At 53.1% G+C, this 23,016-nt stretch overlaps 2 protein-coding genes across 2 annotated transcripts; one reads left to right on the plus strand and one right to left on the minus strand.

Annotated features, from left to right (window-relative positions):
- The first annotated feature begins 697 nt into the window (after positions 1–697).
- Ctsz (cathepsin Z) lies at positions 698–11,481 on the plus strand. The gene is made up of 6 exons (XM_032904686.1): positions 698–954; positions 1,374–1,537; positions 5,945–6,124; positions 9,930–10,080; positions 10,398–10,563; positions 11,175–11,481. Exons 1-6 carry the CDS (start codon positions 806–808, stop codon positions 11,283–11,285), a joined length of 921 nt encoding a protein of 306 aa, XP_032760577.1. The 5' UTR covers positions 698–805; the 3' UTR covers positions 11,286–11,481.
- A 190-nt stretch (positions 11,482–11,671) lies between these two features.
- On the minus strand, positions 11,672–22,779 carry Nelfcd (negative elongation factor complex member C/D). Its single transcript, XM_032904687.1, has 15 exons — positions 22,659–22,779; positions 18,891–19,009; positions 18,577–18,686; positions 17,289–17,398; positions 16,537–16,644; positions 16,032–16,184; positions 15,743–15,873; positions 15,054–15,219; positions 14,465–14,599; positions 13,950–14,089; positions 13,159–13,273; positions 12,768–12,863; positions 12,549–12,689; positions 12,173–12,302; positions 11,672–12,084 (listed from the first exon to the last, which is right to left on the minus strand). The coding sequence occupies exons 1-15, from the start codon at positions 22,743–22,745 to the stop codon at positions 12,050–12,052; spliced, it is 1,776 nt and encodes a 591-aa protein (XP_032760578.1). The 5' UTR covers positions 22,746–22,779; the 3' UTR covers positions 11,672–12,049.
- Between the last annotated feature and the right edge of the window lie 237 nt (positions 22,780–23,016).

Consider the following 23,016-nt stretch of genomic DNA (forward strand, 5'->3'; position numbering starts at 1 on the left):
AGAAGAGATAGCTTTGTGGCCCGAGGCTGCTAACTATAACTCACAGGGCACATGAGGAAGGGGAAATTCTTCCATTATGAAACCTAGACTGGCCAGGTCCTGCTTCTTTCTCAGTTCCCCATCTCAGAAGAGTCTGGTTAACAGAGACCATTTCTAGAACCCCAGGGACTCACGACATCTGTGCCAGGTGAAATTTTCCTTTAGGAATAATCATAGAAGGACCCTTCTCTGTGAAGGAGAGCCGTCTCTTCAGAGACAGCCTGGGTCTTTTGGGGGAATAGGGTTCGGAAAGACAGGCTAGAGTTCCATGCTGGGCATGACCCACACATTCTTCCAGCCTCAGGATATCTCTGTGCGCTCCTAGAGGAGGCCTAACCCAATGGGACGCGGCCTCATCACTCCAGAGCAGACAAAAGAATCTGGCCTGAGTGGGCCATGGAAGCCAGTTGAGCTCTACCCTGTCCCAGGATGCCTGGGTCTCTGGGTAGTAAACTTAAGTTGTGCTGTCAGTCCGTGTTATCACAGTGGCTGGTGGAACTGTCAGATCTGGGGTCTGGTTGTGTGACCCCAGGTTCTGCTGTTCCCGCTGATCCCTAGGGAGGCAGATTCTCTCCTGGGGGCTGCCGGGCGGGGCGGGGCTGGGGCAGGAGCAGCGAGGAAGGCCCCGCCCTCGGGGTGTGTTCAACTTGGGCGCCTCCTAAAGGACCGGGCGGGGCGTCCGGAGCGCGTGGGCCTGCAGATCGGGTCAAGAGGTTGAAGGTGCTGTGCGTGATCCAGGATCCAAGTTGGCCCCCGGAGCAGGAGCATGGCGTCGTCGGGATCGGTGCAGCAGCTGCGGCTGGTGCTGCTGATGTTGCTGCTGGCCGGTGCGGCACGGGCCAGCCTCTACTTCCGCCCGGGCCAGACCTGCTACCGACCCCTTCACAGGGACCACCTGGCTCTGCTGGGGCGCAGGTGGGCACGGGGCTGTGCCTAGGGAGGAAAGGGGTCATCTTCTAGGCCAGGCGCGCGCCCCCTGACTCTTGGGACCTTGCCTCTTTGAGGGTCGTTAGGCCTGGGAAGCACAAATCCCATCCCTACCTTTTGGGATAACTTTCACATCCAGGGAACTGTGGGGTTTGCTGGTTTGGGTAGTTCTCGCCTCTCTGAACTTTGCTGGTGAGCACTAGGGTATTTCGGAGACGCTCTGTCACAGTCAGCTTCCAATAGTCCTGGGCTCTGCTGGTGGCTCTTCTGGGTCAAGCTCTGAAACTTCCACATTTTGGGAAAGGGAAGAGGGCTAAAGGAGAAACGATTGGATTTGTGGCCCTGGTGGGGGAGGGGAGGCCCCATGCGTTCCAGGGTTGGTTTCCATTGCCCTGACCTTTTCCCAGGACCTATCCTCGGCCACATGAGTACCTGTCCCCAGCGGATCTCCCCAAGAACTGGGACTGGAGGAATGCGAACGGTATCAACTATGCCAGCGTCACGAGGAATCAGCATATCCCACAGTACTGTGGTTCTTGCTGGGCCCACGGCAGCACCAGTGCCTTGGCAGGTGGGTAGCCTGGAGCTCCATGCCAAGCCTAGGGCAGGGCCGGTACCTTGGCCAAGTGGATGGCTGCATTTCACCATCCACGATGCCGCTAGGTGAGCCATGGTAGCCATAGCTCAGCGCTATAGGGGTCCATGACCCCGTACCTGGATTCAGACTTGGTTTTCCCCTCAGCCAGAGTGAGGTGGCTGTGTCGTTCTGGAGTCTTCTCCTGTGGGCCTACTAGGGACTCCCTGGGACAGAGTCAGACTGGAATCTGATGACAAGTGACTTCCAGGAACCTTCCCTTCCTCGCAGCTTCTGACTTCAGCCATTGAAAACCATGGAACCCATGTTGCAAAATCACTGAGCTCACAGTTGGTTTGTGGGGCGCGGAAGTGAAACTGCTTCTCAGTAGCAGTTGGTATTTGGGGTAAACGTCTTCCCCAGTTTTGAAATGGCCCCCCAGCTTTCTTCTTTGAACCTTAGCCTGGTAGCTGAGGGGGCAAGTAGAAGGCTCAGTAGGAAGAGAGAGGCCTGCCGAGATCCACACCATCCAGAGGGCTGCTGTGCCCTTCCTTGGAGAGAAAGCGGGGGCCAAGGAGCGCTAGTCTACCTGTAATATGTTCATTCAGCTTTGCCTTCTGCAGTGGTGGTGCCTGAAAACCAAGGGGGAAGGGAGTCTCGTGCCTGAGAGTGGGACTCTGGCAGTGTCCTCTCTTGATTAGGTATCTTTTTTCTTCCAAGGTCTGCTGTAGGTGGAGCCTCGCTCGAGGGTTAGCAAAATGAAATCTCATTAGTGAAATGGAAGTGCTCTTGCCTGCAGGGCTCATGTAGGCTTCTAGCCCACCAGTTGGCTCTCAGTCCCCAGCCTAGGAAGCCTTGGTCAGGTCGGAAAGACTGCACTGTGAGGTGAATGACAGTTGCCGTTGAGCCCATCAGCCTGGACTCTCTTTTTAGGGTGAGGAGTTCCTGTGTGAGGGCAGTCTGTACCCCAGAACTAGCCAGGTTCAGGCAGGTGTAGCTGTGGCCCCTTGCACAGTCACCCTCCCAGGGCTGGGGCGTACTGCTGACCTTTCAGAAAGAGGAAGAGGGAAGGTGGGCTGACAAGGTGCTTATCAGGCAGACAGAGGGTAGGGGGTAGGCAGCCATAGCAGAGATTAGAGCAAAGTCCAGAGCACTTAGGAACGGTGTGGCCGGGACTGGTGTAGGGAGGGGAAGGAGAAGGGGAAGGCTCTTCTTGGCAGAGCATAGGGTGGGGTGACAGGGAGTGGAAAAGATTCATGCAACCGTGCAGTGAGGAGGGTGTGGAACATCACAAGAGCGGGAGAGAGGGCTGCAGGCTCTGGGACCTCCACCTCTTGGGTGAGCTCTAGGCCCTACTGAGTTTGGATCTTCCCCATCGCTAGAAGCCAGTGTCCTTGGGGGAAAATGACTGCTTCATTCTTCTTAAGTCTCAGACATCTTCGTCAGTAGCAGTCGAGGCCTTGCTTCCTCTTTCGATGGGCAGACACCAGAGGGGACTTCCATAAGGCCCTGGTCACATGACAGGAACAGAGCAGGGGACCAGTTTGCCTTCCCCATCTCTGGGTTAAAGAATGTGTGGGTTCTTTAATGAAGAGTTTTATTGCATCTGCAAATGGTTGAAGTGGTTAAGCATCCAAGCGACCTGTCCTTGATCAGTCACTTCCGGTAGGTGACCAAGAGACCCTTGGCCCCACCCATCTCTCACTGTCCAGTTGCCAGCCCCCGTCCCCCGCCCACTTGCTCTTCTCTGTCCATGGCCTGCCTCACTTCCAAATTGCCCCCCCTTTTGTTGTTGTTATTGTTTGTTTGTTTTTGTTTTTGGGGTTTTTTTGTTTTGTTTTGTTTTTTGAGCCTCACGAGTCAGGCCATCTTGGCCTCCTAACATCCTAATGATGGGGTAAAGCGAGTCCCTCACCATACCACACCTGGCCCCGCCTCCCTCCTAGGTCCTTTGCTTCCCCAGTCCCCACACTGCTGAGTTCTGTGTTCTCAGCTGTGACCTCTTCCTAACTCTCCTGTCCTGTCTACCCTCTGGCATCCATCCCTGCAGCCTTCAGCCCGACATTCCCATCATCTTACTGTCTTATTCACCAAGTCCATCCTGCCCCTGAGGATACTCAGGCAAAAGCGTAGAGGTTATCAGACCCACCTTATGTTCCTCCTGCAAACTGGTCACAGGTCCTTTAGGTGTTCATTAGTCCCTAGTGATGGGAATACGTGGTGTCTTTTCCGACACCCTGGCTCCTGTCCGGTCTTGGACTAGAGATTCCTACAGTATGCCTGCTAAACCTGAGTCCCATCTTATTTCTTTATTTGATACCATCTCAGGATTCCTCTAAGACCAAAGACAGGTCCTTCTCCTTCTTCCAGAGCCTGCACAGTCTGGCACCTCCTCCTTCTTGTCCTCACGTCAGCAGGCCAGGGACAGTCACTTTCATACGAAAGTTACCCCTCACCTCCCCTGACATCCTCCTGAGTCTCTCCTTGGATGGCGGCTTGGTTATTTTATTGCCTCAATGAGACACCATGACCAAGGCAACTTACAAAAGACAGCGTGTGACTGGGGCCTTGCTTACAGTTTCAGAGCATGACCGTCATGGTGGGAAGTGTGGCAGCAGGCCTGCCGCTGGAGCGGTAACTGAGAACTTAAATCTGATCCACGCGGCCATCCGGTAGAGAGGTGTGGGTTTTTTAAACCTCAAAGCCCAACCCCAGTGACACACCTCCTCCATCAAGGCCACACCTAATTCTTCCCCAAACAGTCCACCAACCAGAGACCAAGCAGTCAAATATGAGAGACTGTGGGAGCCATTCTCATTCAAACCACCACGGGTGAACGTCTCCCAGGCTGTGTACGTGATAGCGTAGCCCCCAGATGTTCCCCTAAACATCTCCTTGCAGTATGGTCCTGCTTGCCCACCGCCTTGCCTCCATGCCACACAAAGGAGCGTGGTCCGCTCCTGCTGGCCATTCCTACTGTGTGTACTGTCAGCTTGCAGAAGGTGTGAATGGAGATAGGATACATGGCTGAGGCCTTGGAGGCAGAGTGCAGTTGTGTGGAAGAGCAATCACAAGAAGCCTGTGAGGTCTGGAGCCGGTTGATTGGTCAGGTTGAAACTAGACGTTAAGTCAAGTCTAGAAGGTGCCAGGCCTGAGAGTATCCAGGCAGCCCCGACAGCGGGGTCTTAGCTGAGGTCACCAGAGGAAGAGACCTGAGGAGAGGTCTTGAGAAACGCACCGCTGGGGCCAAGTGCAGAAGAGACATCCCAGGTGCTTGCAGAAGGCTGGGGTGGCCCCTCTGCTGGCTGCTCTCTGGAAGAGGCCGCGGGATGAGGATGGAGAAGGGGTTTGGATAGGATGGGATAAGGACTCTGACAAGGGTAGCTTGAAAGGCCAAAGAGAGGCATGCAGGCAATGGTGGATCCCCCTCTCCCAGTGCTGAGAGGGAAGACGTGGAGCCATTGGACTCTGGGAAAGGGGTCTGTGCTTGAGGGTGCCCCTCATTGAGAGGTGAGCTGCTTCTGGGGATGCAGAAGGGAAAGGCTAGAGGGAACCAAGTTCGGGGAAGGAGAGAGGAGGGAGGGTCCATCTTGCCTTGGGCAGCTGGGAGTCTGCTTGCCACTGGCACAGAAGAACATTCTAGGCCCAGAAATGGGTCTAAATGGTGTCAAGACGAGGTCTGCTTTTGCACTGTCTGGTGACAAGCCCTCTGAGGTGATAGAGTACAAGTAGGGCATGCGAGGGGCAGTTGTAGAAGGTTCTGGACTGGTTAGATGGTGGCCTTGTGGAGCAGGAACACAGTGGCAAAGTACGGGAGATGGCTCAGAGCTGAAAGCCATTCGATAGAGGGAAAACAAAGGTAAGCTTCTGCTTTAGGGGAGGAGTGGGTGAGGCTGTAGGAGAAATGGCCTGGGGGTGCACGGCTGCTTTCTATCGTGGGTAGAGCGTGGGCGTGAAGAAGCAAGATGGCTTCTCATGATGCAGGTTGGCCATCCCCTGGTGGATGTGGTGATGATTCTAGCTGTCTCTCAGTGTGTGAGCCCAGCACCTGAGCACTGAGTGCTGCTGTCTGGCCCCTCACTGAAACTCGTCCGGCTCCCCTAGACTGCCCTTCTCACTGTGGTGTCTGGTCTCTAGCTTCCTCACGCAAGCGGTTCCATTGCCATCCTATAGTGAAGCCTTACAAGTTTCTTGGACTTCTAGATCTGCCCTTGCCTCATGGCACTTGCAGAAAGACATGCAGACATCATGGTGCCTGAGGAAAACCAGAGAAGGTCTTTGAAGCCACAGCTGAGCTGAGGCCCCCACAGCTCGAAGGACCCTGGGGCAGAGTCCTGCAGCATTTGCTGGGGGATCGTGGTGCTGGGGGAACTTGGGTGCTGACCAGGGTGTTGCCTGTTACAGATCGCATCAACATCAAGAGAAAAGGTGCGTGGCCCTCCACCCTGTTGTCGGTGCAGAATGTCATCGACTGCGGCAATGCTGGCTCTTGTGAGGGGGGCAATGACCTTCCGGTGTGGGAGTATGCCCACAAGCATGGCATCCCCGATGAGACCTGCAACAACTATCAGGCCAAGGACCAAGGTAGGCCCTGCCTATGTCCCTGCGCTGCTGTGTACCTGTCTCGTTCCAAGGAAGGGTGGCTGAGAGCCCACCTCTCTACCCTGTATCTGTCCCACTACATGGGGATGCTGCAGTGGGTTGGGATGGAGACTGCAGCCCCCAAGAAGAGCTGGATGGTTTCTGGTGCTGGCTCCGGGCTTACCTGATGGTCCTTGTTTAGTTCAGCCTGGAATACTACCAAGAAAACAAGTCCAGACTGGACATTTAGCTCAGTGGTAGAGTGCTGGCTACCATACGTGAGGCCCTGGGCTCGATCTCGTCTTAGAAATAAGCAGAGCTTCCCATGATTGGATGTGGCGTGCGTGCTCACACCTGTCGTCTGGAGGGTCTTATGGGTCTTTTATGGGGGCGGGAGGGGGGTATCGGTAGGCAGCTGGTGGAAGCATCCTTAGAATTTGGAGCACAGAGCAGGTGGTGTGGCTGCTTTCTGAGCTACAAGTTATCCAGTCCAGCTGAAATGTAGCTCCTACCTGGTTCCTGCCTCATCAGTCCTCAACAGATCCGTAATGGGCAGAGCAGCCTGCCCCAGAAACCCAGGGTTGGCACATTCCTTTTGGACTGATTTCCTTGGAAACCAAAGGGGAAAAAAACCCAGACAAAACCTGTCCTTGGTGACTTTAAGCGTCAATCCTTATACCTCCCTCATGGCTAGTGCTGGATGCTCTGAGGGACTCAGAAGACACTGAGAGGCCATTTGGCCACTAAGCAACACCCCTTCGGCTGGTGCCTCTTGCCTACCTCACGAGCCTTACAGAGAGAATTCTCTGATCTAATTGGGTGTGTCCTTTGTTCTGGATTGGTAAACCCAGCAGGGACTAGAGACCCCACCAGGAGGACACAGGTAGGGTCGAGGGAAGGCAATGCACTGCTTTGTGGAATGTCCCAAGGGCCTTATCCCTTGTCCTTTGTTCCCAAACCAGTGTCATCCAGCTGAGGCTAGGTCCCTTTGACCCTCACCGGTGGTTAGGGTCATCAGAACCACTGCTCAGTCTCCTCTTCCCAGAGCCACCACGTTCCTGGTGAAACTCACAGTGGGACTGGTGTCTGAGGGACTGAATGAGTTATTTAATCCTCAAGTTTACTGACCCAGGGAAGGCTCAATAGAGACCAGCCTCAGTGTCCCTTTCCACCGTGTTCTCTCTCTGAGCCTAGAGTGTATCTGTTTTGCTAGCCTGGCTGGCAAGCAGACTTCAGAGACCCACTAGACTTCGCCACCCAGGGCTGGGAGGACAGACGCGTGGCATTATGCTGACTTTCCGTGGGTGCGGAGGATCTGAACTCGGGTCTTGCAAGAGCACTTTACTGCCTGACTGACTTCCCCAGCCTGAAAACCTAATTCTTTCTTCCTTCATTTTTTTTTTAAACCAAAGTACATTTATTCAGCAACAGTGATACATTGTAGAATTATAACATACAGTATAATAAGCAGGTTTACAAATTCCAGCATGTCATGCTTTGAGATTTGGGTCTAATAAGTCACTGTTTTATCTTAGAATTCCCAGGAATTCTGAGAAGTTCTAAAATTAGGATTACTCCCAACATACTTTTTGCAAACTTCACATTGTTATTTGGACAGCCGTAATTTTTTTTTTTTTTTTTTTTTTTTTTTTTTTTTTTTTTGGAGCTGGGGACCCAACCCAGGGCCTTGTGCTTCTTGCTAGGCAAGAGCTCTACCACTGAGCTAAATCCCCAACCCCCCTGACAACAAATGAAAGTAATTTTTGTTTAACAAATGAAAGTTTAGTGATTTTTTAAAAGAGCTATGTCCTGCAGGAGTGTTCAATACAAAATAATTTACAATTCAGGTCTCCCAGTGATGCAATGGCCCCACGTAAAATCACGGCCACATTAGGGGCACAGACTGCACTAAGAATATGTTACTCCTCCGTGACAGAACAAAGGGCTTACACAAAGTGTCCTAGCTATGTGATGTCACGGCTGAGCATTTTTGCCCTTTATTATTGCCCTTCATGTTCTCTCCAAATGTTACACTGTGCGCACATGGGCATTTGTTTTCTTGCATGCATCATGGGATAGGCTCTCCATACAAACGTGAACAGGGCTTTCTGGGTTTGGGTCACTTTGTTTAACATTATACAAGCTAAGTCCATTCATTATTGCTGCAAATTCTGCGATCTTCTTTTCCTTCGGCATAGTATCGTTTTACACGTACTCGGTCTTGGTTATCCACTCACCTGTGGACGGACGGCTAGTTTCCCTCCACTCTTTGCGGCAGTGAATAGAGCAGCAGTAAACCTAGCCGTGCAAAGAACTCCCCGGAGGGGTATGGGGTCAGGGTATGCGTGCAGAGGTGGAACGGCTGAGTCATATGGGGTTCTCAGGGTCTGCACCCAGGGGTGGAACGGCTGGGTCATATGGTAATTTTATTTTTAATTTTTTGAGGAATCTCCAAACGGATTTCCATAATGGCTGTATCAATTTGCATCCCCACCAGCAGTGAATAAGGACTCCTTTTCTCTAAAACATCCTCTCCAACATTTGCAGTCAGATTTCTTGATGACAGTCATTGTGACAAGGATGAGGTAGTTTCTCAAAGTAGTTTCAATTTGCATTTCCCTGATGGCTCCATGACTAGGGATATTGAACATGTTTTTTTCTTCTTGAGACAGGGTCTCACTATGTAGACCAGGCCCCAAACTCAGAGGTCCTCCTTCCTCTGTCTCCCAAGTGCGGGATAAAAGATGTCTGCCACCATTCCCAGACCTACTCTCAGATGTACTATTGGCTATTTGTTTCTTCTTTGGAAAACTGTTTATTGGACACATGTGGCCATTCGTTGATTGGTGATTTTACTTCCTTGCTATTTAATGTCTGAAGAGCTTAGTAGATTCTGCATGCTCGAAGTGTAGCTGGTAGAGATCTTCTCCTATTCTGCGGGTCGTGTACTCTGCAGGTTTTTACTTTGCTGTGCAGAAGCACGTTTCCGGGTGGTCTCGGCTGTTATTTGGAGCTAATCCCCATGTACTGATGTTCTACTCAGAAAGTTCCAGCTTACCGCTGTATCTTAAGGGGATTCCATATAATTTTGTCTAGAAGTTTGCATTTCAGGTTTGAAGTTGAGGCCTTTGATCCCGCTTGAATTGATTTTTATACAGGATAAAAGGCACACATCTAACTTTATTTTTCATAGGTGCATATGTAGTTTTCCCAGCACTGTTGGTTGACTGGGCTTTTTCCCCATGTATCTTTTTGCCTGCTTTGTCATGAACTAAGGGTCTAGCAGTTCTGCCCACCCGTCTGTCATTGTGTAAGCACTAGTTCTGATCACCTTTGCTCTGTAGTGGGCATGCCACCTCTAGCAATGCTCTTAATCCTTGAGGTTGTTTCGGCTGTTCCTGTAAACCAAATTCTGAGGCGTCTTAAGTCAAGTAAGGAGGGAAGATGTATTCTGGCCTGTTCAGCCACTAGCCCTCGGTGTGATTGCCTGGTTAATTTTAATAATCTGATTGCATTCACTGAATGCAAGTCCAACGTGCTGTGAGGGAAGAGAAGGGCAACTCGGAGGGTCCTGCTATGTGCTAATCTGCTTGTTCTTTCTGTTCTGCCGAGGCCTGGGGGGCGGGAGGGGGCTGCTCTCCTCTGCAGCTGACAGGGAGAAGCACATAATTAAACAGCACCTGAGAGCTCGGTGGCTTCCGCCATCAGCTAATGAATGGCAGGCTAAATTAGAAAAGTGGAGAGGATGGGGCGGGCTTCGTTAGTGGTTAATGAGGAGATGGTGTCATGCTGACTTCTTGTGTTCTAGACTGTGACAAGTTTAACCAGTGTGGGACCTGCACTGAATTCAAAGAGTGCCACACCGTCCAGAATTATACCCTCTGGAGAGTGGGTGACTATGGCTCCCTGTCCGGGAGGGAGAAGATGATGGCAGAGATCTACGCCAATGGTCCCATCAGGTAAAGGAGAGGTCTCCTCAGGCAGTGGTGAACTGCAGCTAGGTCTGTGCACATGCATGTACCTTGTTCCCCTCCCTACCTGGCCAGTGTGACCCCCTAGCTCGAGCACCACAGTCTTCTCTGCCTATACAGGCATCGGCTTTCTCAGAAGTAAACAGGAACATTAGCCAGTCTGCCCCCAGGACCTTCCATGTAAGCTAGGAGCCCCTGGCTGTGGTGGATGTGGATGCTTGGTGGGACCACTGAAGCAGGATTCGGACTACGATAGCCTGAGTCACCAATGCACCATTACACTGACAACTGATGGCTTTTCACAGTTGCGGGATAATGGCAACCGAGAGGATGTCTAACTACACTGGAGGCATCTATACTGAGTACCAGAACCAGGCCATTATCAACCACATCATCTCTGTAGCCGGCTGGGGTGTCAGCAACGATGGCATCGAGTATTGGATTGTCCGCAATTCATGGGGCGAGCCCTGGGTAAGACAGTTTCCCTTTCTTAAGGTTAGACCAGGGTCCACACCCTCCTCAGTGTCAGTGTCATGGAGGGCTGGCTGCAGCTTTGTCACCAGGACACAAGCCACCTCTGGGGTCTAACCTCAGAGCTGCGCAGGACTGGTGCCGTCCTGTGCATCACTGGGTGTCAGACGCCCCTGAGGTGCCAGTGGCTCCTCCCCAAGCCCCAGTGCTCTGAGAAGCAGGCAAGGCTGGGGTGGAGTAGTCGATGGTGAGGACCAGCTCATCCTTGCTCCTGCCATGATTTTCAAGAATACTTTTGAGCTGGGTCAAAAGTCTAGGAGAGGAAAAGCGCCGATTTTAGCTTTTAGGGCACAGTATTAACTATTAATTGTTCCAGACAGAGGAATACCCTGAAATAGGACAAAAGGGATGATAAAATGCCAGCCGTGTTTGCTGAATGGCCACAGGCCGGGCACTAACAAGGGGACAGTCGCATTTTCCTGCATTGTTGAGCTGCCTGTAGAGCAGCTCCGGTTAAGCATTAACTGAGGATGGTGGCTGAGGGCGGGGCTCTAGGACGTGAGGACCGTGTCCTGAGACACTAATGCTGAATGAAGTCTTGCTCTTTACAGGGTGAGCGAGGCTGGATGAGGATTGTGACCAGCACCTATAAGGGAGGGACAGGTTCCAGCTACAACCTCGCCATTGAGGAGGCCTGCACATTTGGGGACCCCATTGTCTAGGTAGATGTCCCTGGAAGCAACACTGTGAACCATGATGGGGAGGGGTGATTATCGACACTGGATATGTCCATTCAGCTAGAAACAGTGGCCCTCATGTGGACATGAGGACCAGAGTGTGGGCTGCACCCCGAGAGGTGATAGGAAAGGATGAGCCACAACTACACTGGAACCCTCTACCTTCAGCCCTGCTTCCTCCACCCACTGCACTGGAATCCTCCACCTTCAGACCTGCTTCCTCCACCCACAGACCTGCTTCCTCCTCCACCGTGCCCTGCAGGCCTACCTCCAGCCGCCAGAGAGGACAGCTATGGTCTAGGATAGTTCTGGTGTTGCCCTGGAGTCCACGGGAGGGGAACTAGTGCAGACTGCCTGAGACGAGTAAAGTATCTGGCGTCACCACACTGTGTACTTTATTTACATGAGAGTAGCATAAACAATAAAGTGACCAACCATCTGGGTCATAGGAAGGGAAGGTGCAGAAACCCTTCATGGAAGTGACCCAGCTGCTGGACACCCACCACCCAGCGGCCCACTGGGCTCCTCTCCAGAGGCGGCACACACCTACCCGGCGTGTGAGCCACGCTGCAATACAGAGGGGCTGGCACTATAGCAGCTACCTTTGAGCTGCCTGCTCCTTCCCAGCAGGCCCTGCTTGCAGGAGGCTGGGTGAGCCTCTTCACAGAGCGGCTTTCTGGACCAGTCCTTGTCCTCCCGAGCTGGGTACGGAGGGTTTGGCTAAGGTTTGGCTTCAGTAATGGATGCTCTCAGTTCACCACGATGAAGTTAGACTTGCAGTGAGCTGCACGGAAATACATGGCCACTGCATTAGAACAGGTGAGGAGTAAGGGGGACGGACCGTCATGGCAGAGGGAGCTTCAAGGCCTTACCAATGAACTCCGTCACGGGGTCATGCTCGCCCTCTGCCTTGATGGTGCCCGCAATGCTGTCGTTTTCCAAGATGGGGAGGAAAAGTTGCACAAAGTCTGAGGTGTATGGAGGGGCAATGACGTCCAGAACCTAGTGGGGAGACCGTGGGTTACTACACCTGCTGGTGTGGGGCACGGCACTCCATAACAGGCAGGGAGGTGTGAGAGGCCCTGCCTGCCCCAGGGCTTTCCTGGAGACACCCCAGCCTCCATCTCTCAAGGCAGAGGACACGGCTGAGAACACAGCTCTCACAGCTGAGATGCACACAATTACCACAAACATAAGGCTGGGCTAGTGGAGAGTGACACATGACCCCATGGTGCGCTCACTGCTGACCTCAGTGACAAAGTAGCGGATGAGTGAGATGTCAGTGTCCAGCTTCTCCAGACACTTGCGGATGTAGCTGACCACAGGGAGGACGTAGCCACGGCTCAGCAGGTGCACCATCCTGTCCAGCAGCGTCTTTTTCAACTCGAGCTGTGGACGAACAGGGACAGGGCAGGTCAGAGCTGCAACTCTCCAGGAACAGCATGGGGAAACTGGGGTGCGGCTCACCTGCTCCATCACGTCTAGCTGGGAGTGCTCGGTCTCGAAAAGCTTGACGAGCAGCTGCAGGACCTGGGGGTGCAGGAGCTGGTGGCAGGTGCTGATCTGTGAATATCGGGGAGAGCATCACTGAGGGGCCGCGCCCGCCCGCCAGCCCTCTGGGATTAGGAGTGGAGCAGGGGGGCACACAGGATTGTCACGCCCACCCAAAGTGGCTCACTGCCAATGGGGACACCACTGTCAGCCTCAAGGCCCTCCTTCCTTCCCCTAACACCTGGTAAAACTAGGTCCTTAAAAGGAAAAGCTGGTAAGACATAAACTACCAGCTCTGGGGTAAGCACCCAATGACCTCACTGACAGGTCACTGGGCATCTCACAAGTGCTCCTTCCGACTTCTTACCTCATCCAACAAGGCCAGGTGAACCGGAGTGTGATCAGTCTGTAGCTGGAAGTACCTTGGCTCAGACACAGTCCAATCTACCCACTTCAGCACGCCCATTGCCACCACTGGAAACCTACAGGCAGACAAGTACAAGGTTTCCTCTGACAACGAGTGGGGAAACTGAGGCTGAGATATGCCAAAGAGCAGTCAACAGCAGGGAATCAAGAAAAGCAGTGTTTGAGGACAGTGGCACCGCCTTTATTCTGCTGAGGTAGCGGCTCGTGATAGAAGTGGTTTGATGAGGTCCTCTCAGAAGGGATCTGATTCTCAGCTCCTTCAAAACACCACAGTAGTCAGGAAACCATCATGCAGAGTGTGGTGCCTGGAAGCCTGGGCTCCAGTTTACCTTTCTTTCAGACCCTTCCTTAGTCCCCAGGAAATGGGAAAGAGGCAAGCGCCTAAGAGGGTACAGTCCCCAGGACACTTGTACTTAGTCACACATCATTGCTGTCCAGGCAGTGTTGGCTTAACAGTGTGAGTACAGATGAACCCAGCTTCTCTAGTCCTGGATGTCCTTTCTTTAGTCCCCTCTGTGAAGGGCTGCTGGGCAGGTTTCTGGCCAATGAAGTCCTCCTGCTGCAGCAGCTGCTTAAGTTTCCCATGTGTGCTTAAGATGAGACCCAAGCTCCTCCTCCTTCCTCAGCGCGAGAGTGCATGCTCTAACCATGGGGAGGCCTTGGCACTCGGGACTGGGTGGGGGAGCAGGTGTCACTCACCTAATGCACTGACATGACGGGTGTCACACTCACCTAATGCACTGATAAAGTGTGCTCAGCTCAGCCACCAGCTCAGAGGCCCCTTTGTTCTCATTGCAGCACAGATTGTGGACGGTCTCTACAGCCTTTGACGTGGACTTGAGCTCATCTTTGCCAATGCTAACCCGCTTGTTCTGAAAGCATACAAGCTGGTGAGGGGGTGATAGGAGTGTGGCCTTGCCGTGGGATATCTCAGCATGGCCTCTTTTCTCCCCAAGTCCCTTTCTGGGTCTCCACAGTCAAAATTCCACTCAACTGTCAGACTACACAGTTGCATAGCCCACAGAAACCAACCAGAGGCTGCTGATTGGGTGGTCCAGGGAAGCCCCAGTGTAAGAGATGCCACACAACTCTTGCAGGCACTGGGCTCTCACTATCTCGTGCACAATAGTGAAGACATTCCCGGTACTAGGCAGGCTCAAGATTATCTGTTGCCCAGATCCTCACACAGTCCCAGAGCTGGGGAGGCCATTGGTCTGAGAGCTTGTGGGCTCTCAGCCAGACGGTACCTTCTTCCAGGTCTCAACCACACTAGCAGCGTAAGCCAGGATGTGAATGTACTTGTGCTTGTGGTCCTGGTTGATCTTGGCCCCTGGCTTGAAGAGCGACTGCATAAACAGGTCCAGGAAGGCTGGCACCCGGATCTAGGGAGAGGTACACTTGGGAGTGGGCTGGAAGAAGGGAGGCCTTGGATCTCCCAACCATAGGGCGCTGACTGCGGGAAGGCTGAACAGAAACTGACAGTCTAACGGCACAGGATGGACCTGGGTGGTGAACGGTTTGCCTAGAATGCGACAGGCCCCGGCTTCAATTGCAGTAGTGCCAGAAAGGTTAGGAGGAGGGCTTGTGCCAGGTGTGGCCATACTTATAACCTCGGCACTCAGAGAGGCTAGGGCAGGACAGCTGGTTCTGTTTGAGACCAGCCTGGGCCAGAGGGTGAGACCTTGTGTCTAACAGCATCAAAACAAACTATTTCAACAAAGATCATCACGCATGGCCTTGAGAGAATGAAGGGAAGTTGGAGGGCCCCCCCCCCCGCCGCATCCTCCCCGACACCTGGCGTGGGGCACCGGCCTCACTGGAGCGCAGGCAGCTTACGAGCTCCACAGGAGGAGGGTCCATGCTGGTGAACATCTTGAACAAGACCGTGATGTCTGCAGGATTCAGGGCTCCCCTGGACAGCATGGCTCCAAGGGCTTGGCAGGCACGGGGGTAGGAGGCAGCCGTGCCCAAGGCCAGTGTGATCTGACTGGCATCGTGACCCCTGGTTGGGAAAGCACACAGCATCACTAGCAGCTTTCTCTTTTCTTTTACGTTTGAACATCGCAGACTGAGCTGGTAGGACCCCTGTGCTTTCCCACAGTCGGTATTCACTCCTTGGACAAACTGACCTCGGGAACAAGTCATGGTGAGCTACAAAAGGCCCTGATATAGCTACAGCCTCCATGAAGGATCCACACACCCTGCATATGTCAGCAGGGGAGCCTCGGCAGCAGACACTGAAGCGCCTTGGGCTCCTGAAGGCCCGGGCTGGCCCATTGTGTTGTCAATTCATCCTATCAATGTGTGCACAAGTGCGCATGCCCAGACCACCAGAGCAATCGTGTCCTTAGCAAGGTGGCCACCACCAAGGCCAACAAGGCCCAGGAACGAGAAGCTACACCGAGTTCAGCTCCACAGGGTAAACATGCCTAGGGCGGATGGAGCTGGAGGCTGGGCTGTGGACCTAGGACTAGGGTCTCTGAGGAAAGGGAGGGAGGCGGGAGCAGGGCACGCAGATGTCTCACTTCTCCTGGGCGAAGCGCTGGACTTCTTGAGCGACCCTGCGCACTGCAGAGCCACCCTGTTCCTCCTGGGCCAGTACGGACATCATGGCCTGGGCAAACAGGTACGTGTGTTCCCCATGGCACACCATCTTCTAGAAAATTGCATGGAGACAACGTTCAGGTCACAGCGGTAAGTACAGATAAAGGGCTTTCTGACCTGGAGAATCTGTATTTACAGAGTGAGGACGTGTCACACTCAGAAGACTGACCTCAGCCAGGCCCCTGTAGTCTGAGATTCAGAGGGACTTACTGCAAACTCAGGGAGATTTTTCTCGAGGTTTTCTTCTCCTCCGTCCAAGATTGTGGCTAGAGAGGTCCGCAGCACTCTGGAGAACACTTCCAGCTGCTGGCAGGCCGTGGACACGCTGGTGATCTCACCTTGGTAGCCCGCATCAGAGATGAGCTGCCACAAAACCCAAAACCCAGGCTCAGCCCCCCGCCTGTCAGAGTGGTGGCCAGCCAAGCCAGAACTGCTCTTGACCCCAACTTTTCCTAGGCTTCATGCTGGGCCACCATCAAGGGCTTGCCCGCCCAGGCTCAGGTGTCTCCTGGGCCTCGGTGTCTGAGAAAAGGCAGCCAGGTCAGGTCTGAGGCCTGTGAGCGCACATGTGCAATCGAGGCTCTACAGTGTCCCACACTGAAGCAGTCAGTGCCGCCCTAAACACAGTCTCTGCTCCTCCTGTCAGTGCAAACTCCCGAGAAGACTGCAGAGCTGACCTCTGCTCGCCTTTCCTGGACTCTAGGGCTCTCCCTACCTTCACAGTGAAGTTGAGCATCAAACAGTCAGGATGGGCCTCAGCCAACTTATAAAACAGATCTCTCCATGTGGTGTGTGCGATCATCTGCTCAAGCCACGCCGGGGTCTGCCAAAGACAAAGGCCAAGGCCAAAGACTCAGACGCGGGAGTCTGTGCTGCACAAGCAATCGTTCCAACGGGAAGAGACCTGTGGGCGGCCCCAGCTCCGGGAGACGCAGGGTTCGCCTTGGACACACAGTTTAGCTGAATGGTTGACTTCCTGGATGCCTGTTCACAACTTTAGGAAGATGTGCCTAACCGGAGAGGGTACAGAGCATGCTTCCTAGGAGACACGTGAAAAGTCCTGTGGAAGCATGTATCCCTGGGAGCCACATCATGCAGTTAACTCCTGCTTACCCAGCCCTTTGCCCTTGGCAGGAGAGAGAAAAGGAATAGCACGGGCGGTTCTGCCCATCACCACGTTCAGCACCCATGAACGTGTGTTTCTTGGCTCCCCGTGTAACTGATGGATTTATAGACTCTGGACAAGATCTGCCCCATGTTCCCTGTGTGTCTAATGGGTGTCAGTGCTTGCGTCTCAGAGGAGCCCCCAGCAGCCTTCAAACCAGACCTGCATGCAGGAGTTGGGGGAGGCAATGGGCGCTCTTGGCCTCAGCATTGGAACCTCCCATGCAAGCACCTCACTCCCCAGGGTGCAGGGAGGAAGCTGGCAAAGGCCATGGCATGCTCGGACGAGGACAGCGTCCTCACCTCCCCTTCTTCAGTGAAGATAGAATCTGCTTTCCGAGGGTCAAAGTGCTTGATCAGCAAACTCTTGAGGTGGATTTCCACAGTCTCCTGTACCTGCACTGGCTCAACACCTGGGAGAAAACAAGGCTTTGCCTGAAGCTGCACCCCCTCCCTGCTCCCAAAACAGCATGGCCAGTCTACCAGTGTCACAGAGCTCTACCACCACAGCAGTGGTGGCGAAGATTCTGGACCCTGTAGAAATAGTTTCTAGGTCTATTCAGTGGTAACACCCCAAAAGGAAGACACACACGGGATGTCGGCCGAGAAAGACATCTTCAGACTCCCACCCATTTAAGACAGAGGCCCAGGTGAGGAGCTCAAAGTACACTCTGGCCCTGTGGAGAGAGCAGGTGTAGCAAGAGCCACACTAGGATCCAGTCACCCTGACAGCCGTGAGGCAGCTGGTTTCCGGACAGTGCTTGAATGACGTCAGTGTACCCAATTCAGTGGATTTACAGTAAGGCTCTGTTCTGATCACATTAGCTAAAAGCCATCATCAGAGCCAGTCCTAAATTATCCATCATTTAGTGCTGGCTGTAGCAGACCTCTCGAAAGGGGACACTGAGCACACTCCGGGGAACCCTGTAACTCTATGGCTGGGGAAGCTGCTCGGTGAGAATCAGTTTGCAGGCTACCTGCAAACCCAGCAACTGACTCACAGCTCAGAGCTGAGCACACAAAGGAGGGAACTCAGTCCTTCTGCCTTTGAACCTTGGAAGCCAGGAATGTTTCGAAGGCTAATCTATCAGCATTGTAAGGACCCAAAGGTCCCTTGAAGGACATGAGCAGAAACTGGCCAGATGGTTCAGTGGTTAAAGTGCTTCTCGTACAAACATGGGGACCAGAATTTGGATGTCTAGAACCCATGCAAAAATACCAGTTGGGCATAGTGGTCAACTTGTAACTCCAGCACTCAGCAGGACAGACAGGAGATCTGCAGCAAGCTGGCTAATGAGACTGGCCATCTCCACAAGCCCTGGGGTTGACTGAGCTCCACATTAATGAATAAGGTAATAAAGCAATCCAAGAAGACCCCAAACTCAACCTTGGACCCCCATATACATGCATGCACATGCACACCCATGTGTATACATATGGGTGTGCATCCACACACATGCCCATGTACACACACACACACACACACACACATGCACGCACGCACACGCACACACTTGCAAATGAAAAAGGAAACAAGATGTATAAGTGACTAGGACAGGATCTACCCACCCCACCCCATGCCCCCAAGCACCTGTCTGAATGAGCCACTCAGCCAGCAGGTTCACAGTCTGGGCCACCGCCGTATAGTTCTCAGATAAGAGCTGGATGACATTTTCTGGGGACCCTCCTGCCTGGAAATACCTGGGAAGAATGAAAGGTCGGCTTTTACACCGAATGGACACAGAGGACCTGGGGTAGACAGGTGGGCGGGACAGGCAGTGGGGTTATGGATTCTTCTAAGGGGCCAAGGACTCCAGCCGTCTTCCCTGCCAAGACCACATTCTACATACTACAAAACTCTCCCTGAGTCCCGAGTCCCCGAGTGTGCACACTGCTCCCACGCACCTCTTCAGAGTGTTGAAGATGGAGGGCTCCATGATGTAGTCCCGGGTGGAAAACTTATGCAGACATTCCTGCTGCACCTCGGCGTCATCCTCTCCTTCTCCAGAATCGTCTTCCTGATGCTGGGAAGGCAAGAGGCCGAGAGGCTCCCTTAATATCTAAATGCCCTGCAATTTGGCTTTAGAGATTTCAAGGACCATTTTCAAAGTATCCACGTATGATTTCATCTGACCCTATAACAACCTCACGATGTGAGCTGGACAGGTGGTGGCTTCAAAGGGGTCGGGAGCCACACCGAGCAGGCTGTCTGGCCAGCCCACAGTGGTGAGTCGAGTACACCGTGTGTGGCATCCTCTTTAAACAAAGGTATTCATGACTTCACTCCAGTCAGCAGTGTAGTCTATGAGCTGGACATGGGAGGCCCAGGAATGACAGCTGACATTCAGCTCAACAGCCAGCCACCATTGCTGCTCCGCATGCACTACCCAGTGCTCTCCAACAAAGACTGACAGAGTGATTCACACAGTAAGACCCACCAAGTTACACTTAGAAAGTCAAAATCACCACCCCTCCAATCGACAGCCTGGGCTAGATCAGACCTACTTCTAGCGGGACACCACCCATGCAGGCTGTCTGACCTGCTGACATGGTATGGTGGACTGAGTGACCCCAGGTCTGTCTGTCTGCAAAGCTGTCGTCATAACAGCGAGCAGATGCTCTGTAACAGTGACAGCACCAAGTCTGGGAACCTAAAAAACTACAAGACACCGGTGTGTCCATGGAAGGAATTCACAGAGTAGGAGGCCAACCTTCAGGCAACTGACGTAATGAGGTAAGAGCCAGGCCAGGAACCATCAAAAGAGCCAAACGCAATCCTCTTCCTGTTCTTGTAAATAAAACTTTATCGAAACAGGATTATATCCACTCTCGTGTATCATTATCCGTCGATAGCTGTGAAACAGCCCCACACAACCTAAGCCATACACAGTGTGTCTCTACAAGCACTCTGTCCCAGTGGTCCGGACTCTCTGAAAGCTATGTGCTAGGAGCAGAGTCCACCAACTTCACTCTGACGACTCACGGGGGTTTATTCTCTGAGACTGCACCTGTAAAGGGCGCTCACAGAGGCTGCCCTTCACCCTGAGAGTCGCTCACGTGTCTGCATCGCCAGGTTTCGACCCTGTTGCCCACCAACAATATTTCTCTGACACACCAGGCCAGGAAGCTGCTCCCCTGTCTACAGCTTCACCTGGCTGGACCTGTCTTGACCACATCAGATTCAAGCAGGCAACACTCTTCTTTCTACTCCATATTCTAGCAGGACTCTGAACTCTGCGAGTTCAACTGACCCTGTCTTTGCCTGGAAACGGATCAGCCAGCAAAACAATACTTCAATAAAGGACTCCTCTAATCATCCATGAGCCACCCAGAAACCTTGGATGTGTCCTCTCACCTTCCTCCTACCTCCTGCTGGAGGCAGGCCCCATCCCCCGCATTCCATCTCCCTTATGAGGGTCCAGGTTCTCTCCTCTTCTTTCTTGTATGCTTCCCGCAGCAACACCTCCACACGCCTCAATCTGTCACCCCACGAGATCACCTTTCACACCTATGCTACCCTCATTAAGTCACAGATCTGACCTAGCTGCTTAGTTTCCGGTTTCCCTCAGCGAGGAAAAGAATCCCAAGGTCTAGAGTAACTCTGCCCTGCTTACCTGTGCAGTCTCAGCTCCGTGTACAACCTGCGGCCAACTCATCTACGTGTCTATAAGTCAACTGCTCTCAGCTTCCATCATCCGGACTCCACGGCACTGCACGCTCCCTACACCTCTTCCTGTCCCCACACCAGGGAAGATGGACCCAGCTCAAGGTTCCATCCTCCATCCCTCTGGACTTTCGTGCCCTTCAAGTACAGTCAGAGAACAGAGATGAAGAAAGTGTGCGTGTGCAGGGGTGTCCAGTATTTTCACACTACCACATTCCCATCTGCTGAACCACGCTCGGTTACTCAGGACACCTAAGTCGCGGGTTTCATACTCCGATAGCTCATCACTCTCATTGGGGAGATCGAGTTAGGGTCAACAGGTCAAACCACAGCCATTCAGACTGAAATTCAGTGGACTCTAGGCCAGGCCACGCCTAACCCTCCACAGTCACAAAACATAAACACAGACAACAACCACCTAGCTAATCTGCAGTGTACTTTCTCGTGCCCGTGTGGTCTCCTGAGGTGATCCTGTGTGTACACTGTCTGTGTGTAGATGTTAGAGGTCGAGGAAGTTCTCACTGATGAGGTCCCACTGGCTGGCGAGGGAGCTCCAGGGATCCCCCAGTGCTGGGTTACAGACAAGGGCTGCCGCGTGTGACTTTTTATGTGGGCGCCAGTTTCTGAACTTAGGGCCTGGTGTTTGTTTGTGTGCCATCCCCCACACCTCACACCTCTCCCATTTGGACCACCTCAGTGACTGAGTCACTTAAGTGGCGACAGACACGACGGACGTCATTTTGAGTCTTCCTTCCTTCCTCCATTATGGCCCTGGGCAAGTTACTGAGTCTTTTTGCCTGACTTACAAATTAACACTCAATGGGAATTCTAGAGCAGAGGTTCTCAACCTTCCTAATGCTGCAACCCCTTAACACAGTTCTTCATGTTGTGGGGACCCCACCCATAATATTACTTTCGTCGCTACTTCACAACTGCATTTTGCTACTGTTATGAATTGTAAAGTAAATATGCAGGATATCCAATATGTTACCAGTTGACCCCCAGAGGGGTCATGGCCCACTGGCTGAGAACTGCTGCTCTAGGGCCTAGAATGAGCTATTACACAAAAGCACTTAGCCCGACATCCAAATTCGCTAAATCCAACTCCATATATCTGCCACTGAGTTTCCAAGTGATGTAGGACGCCCAGAGTCTTAAGTTGTACTGGTCAGCAAATCTACAGGCTCCCGGGAGGCTGCGCTGATGATTGACAGCTCCTGGTCCAGCAACCAACCAACCAACCAGCCAGCCTACCACAGAGGACTTCCCTCAGTTCCGGAAACCCCTCACCTTTCCTCCACGGCCCTCACTGAACCACAGACCACTCCACTGGTATACCTCACTGCATCCTATATTCATTCAAAGTTCATCTTGCTTCCTGTAGAAAAGGCAAACAGTCCGGGGTCCCCGCACACTGTCCAGAAGAACATGGGAGGCTTAAGTCAATCATACACCTGTCAATCATATACCTCTGATTTCCTAACCCTGATGTTTTTTGGGACACTGAATGGTGCCAGTTCCCCATCTCTCACCCAAAACCTGGACAGTCGGGGTTACAAGATCTTAAGTCCTGTATTCTAAGGATGGATGAAATCATCCAAAAGTGAAAAGAGAGTTTGGATTGTCCAGCCCCGGAGAGTGTTTTCCCTCCCTCGGGATGCTGCTGGAGTTTGGAGTTAGAGTTTGTTCACTGTGTCACTGTGTCCCTCTTCTTCCTTGGAGTCTGTTCTGCCCCTCCGGCCAGGAGGCACCATGGCTCCTACCTGGCAGAGAGGTCAGCCCCAGGTGTCACTGTAAATCGGAGTGCATGGAAAACTGAGGTCTCTAATGGGGCAGGACCGGCCCGAAGCCCCTCAGTGCGGTTCCAAGGCCCGCCTCGCTAGGGTCCGGGGTCGGAGGTCAGGGAGTCAAGGGTTGACGCCCCCCTGTACCCGGTTCTGGCCGGCGCAGGCGCCGCGAGGACAGGGCAGAGACCCGGCTTCCTGGCCGAACGCCTACTGCCTTCTCACCTGGCCGCCGTCCGCCTCTTCACCCCACTCAGACGCATTCCCGAAGTAGTCTTCTCCCATAATCGTACCCGGCGCTGGACCCGCCATATTTGCCGCGACTTCACTGCGCGTGCGCGGACACAACAAATGAAAGAGCGCATGCGCGGTTCTGGGCCTCAGGCAAGGCTGGAGAGGCGGAGTTGGTGAGGGGCGTGGTTACACAGGGGGCGTGGCCCATGCTTTGGCCTTCTCGGTGGAGGGGGAACACCTTGTAGGATTTCTCAAGAGCAAGACTGTGCGTCTCAGAGCTTTACATCTAAGTAGAAAACTTCCAGGACACCTTTTTATTTTCCTTTTTAAGACAGGGTCTCACTCGGAA

The sequence above is a fragment of the Rattus rattus genome, chromosome 5 (assembly GCF_011064425.1).
Source record: "Rattus rattus isolate New Zealand chromosome 5, Rrattus_CSIRO_v1, whole genome shotgun sequence".
Taxonomy (NCBI): domain Eukaryota; kingdom Metazoa; phylum Chordata; class Mammalia; order Rodentia; family Muridae; genus Rattus; species Rattus rattus.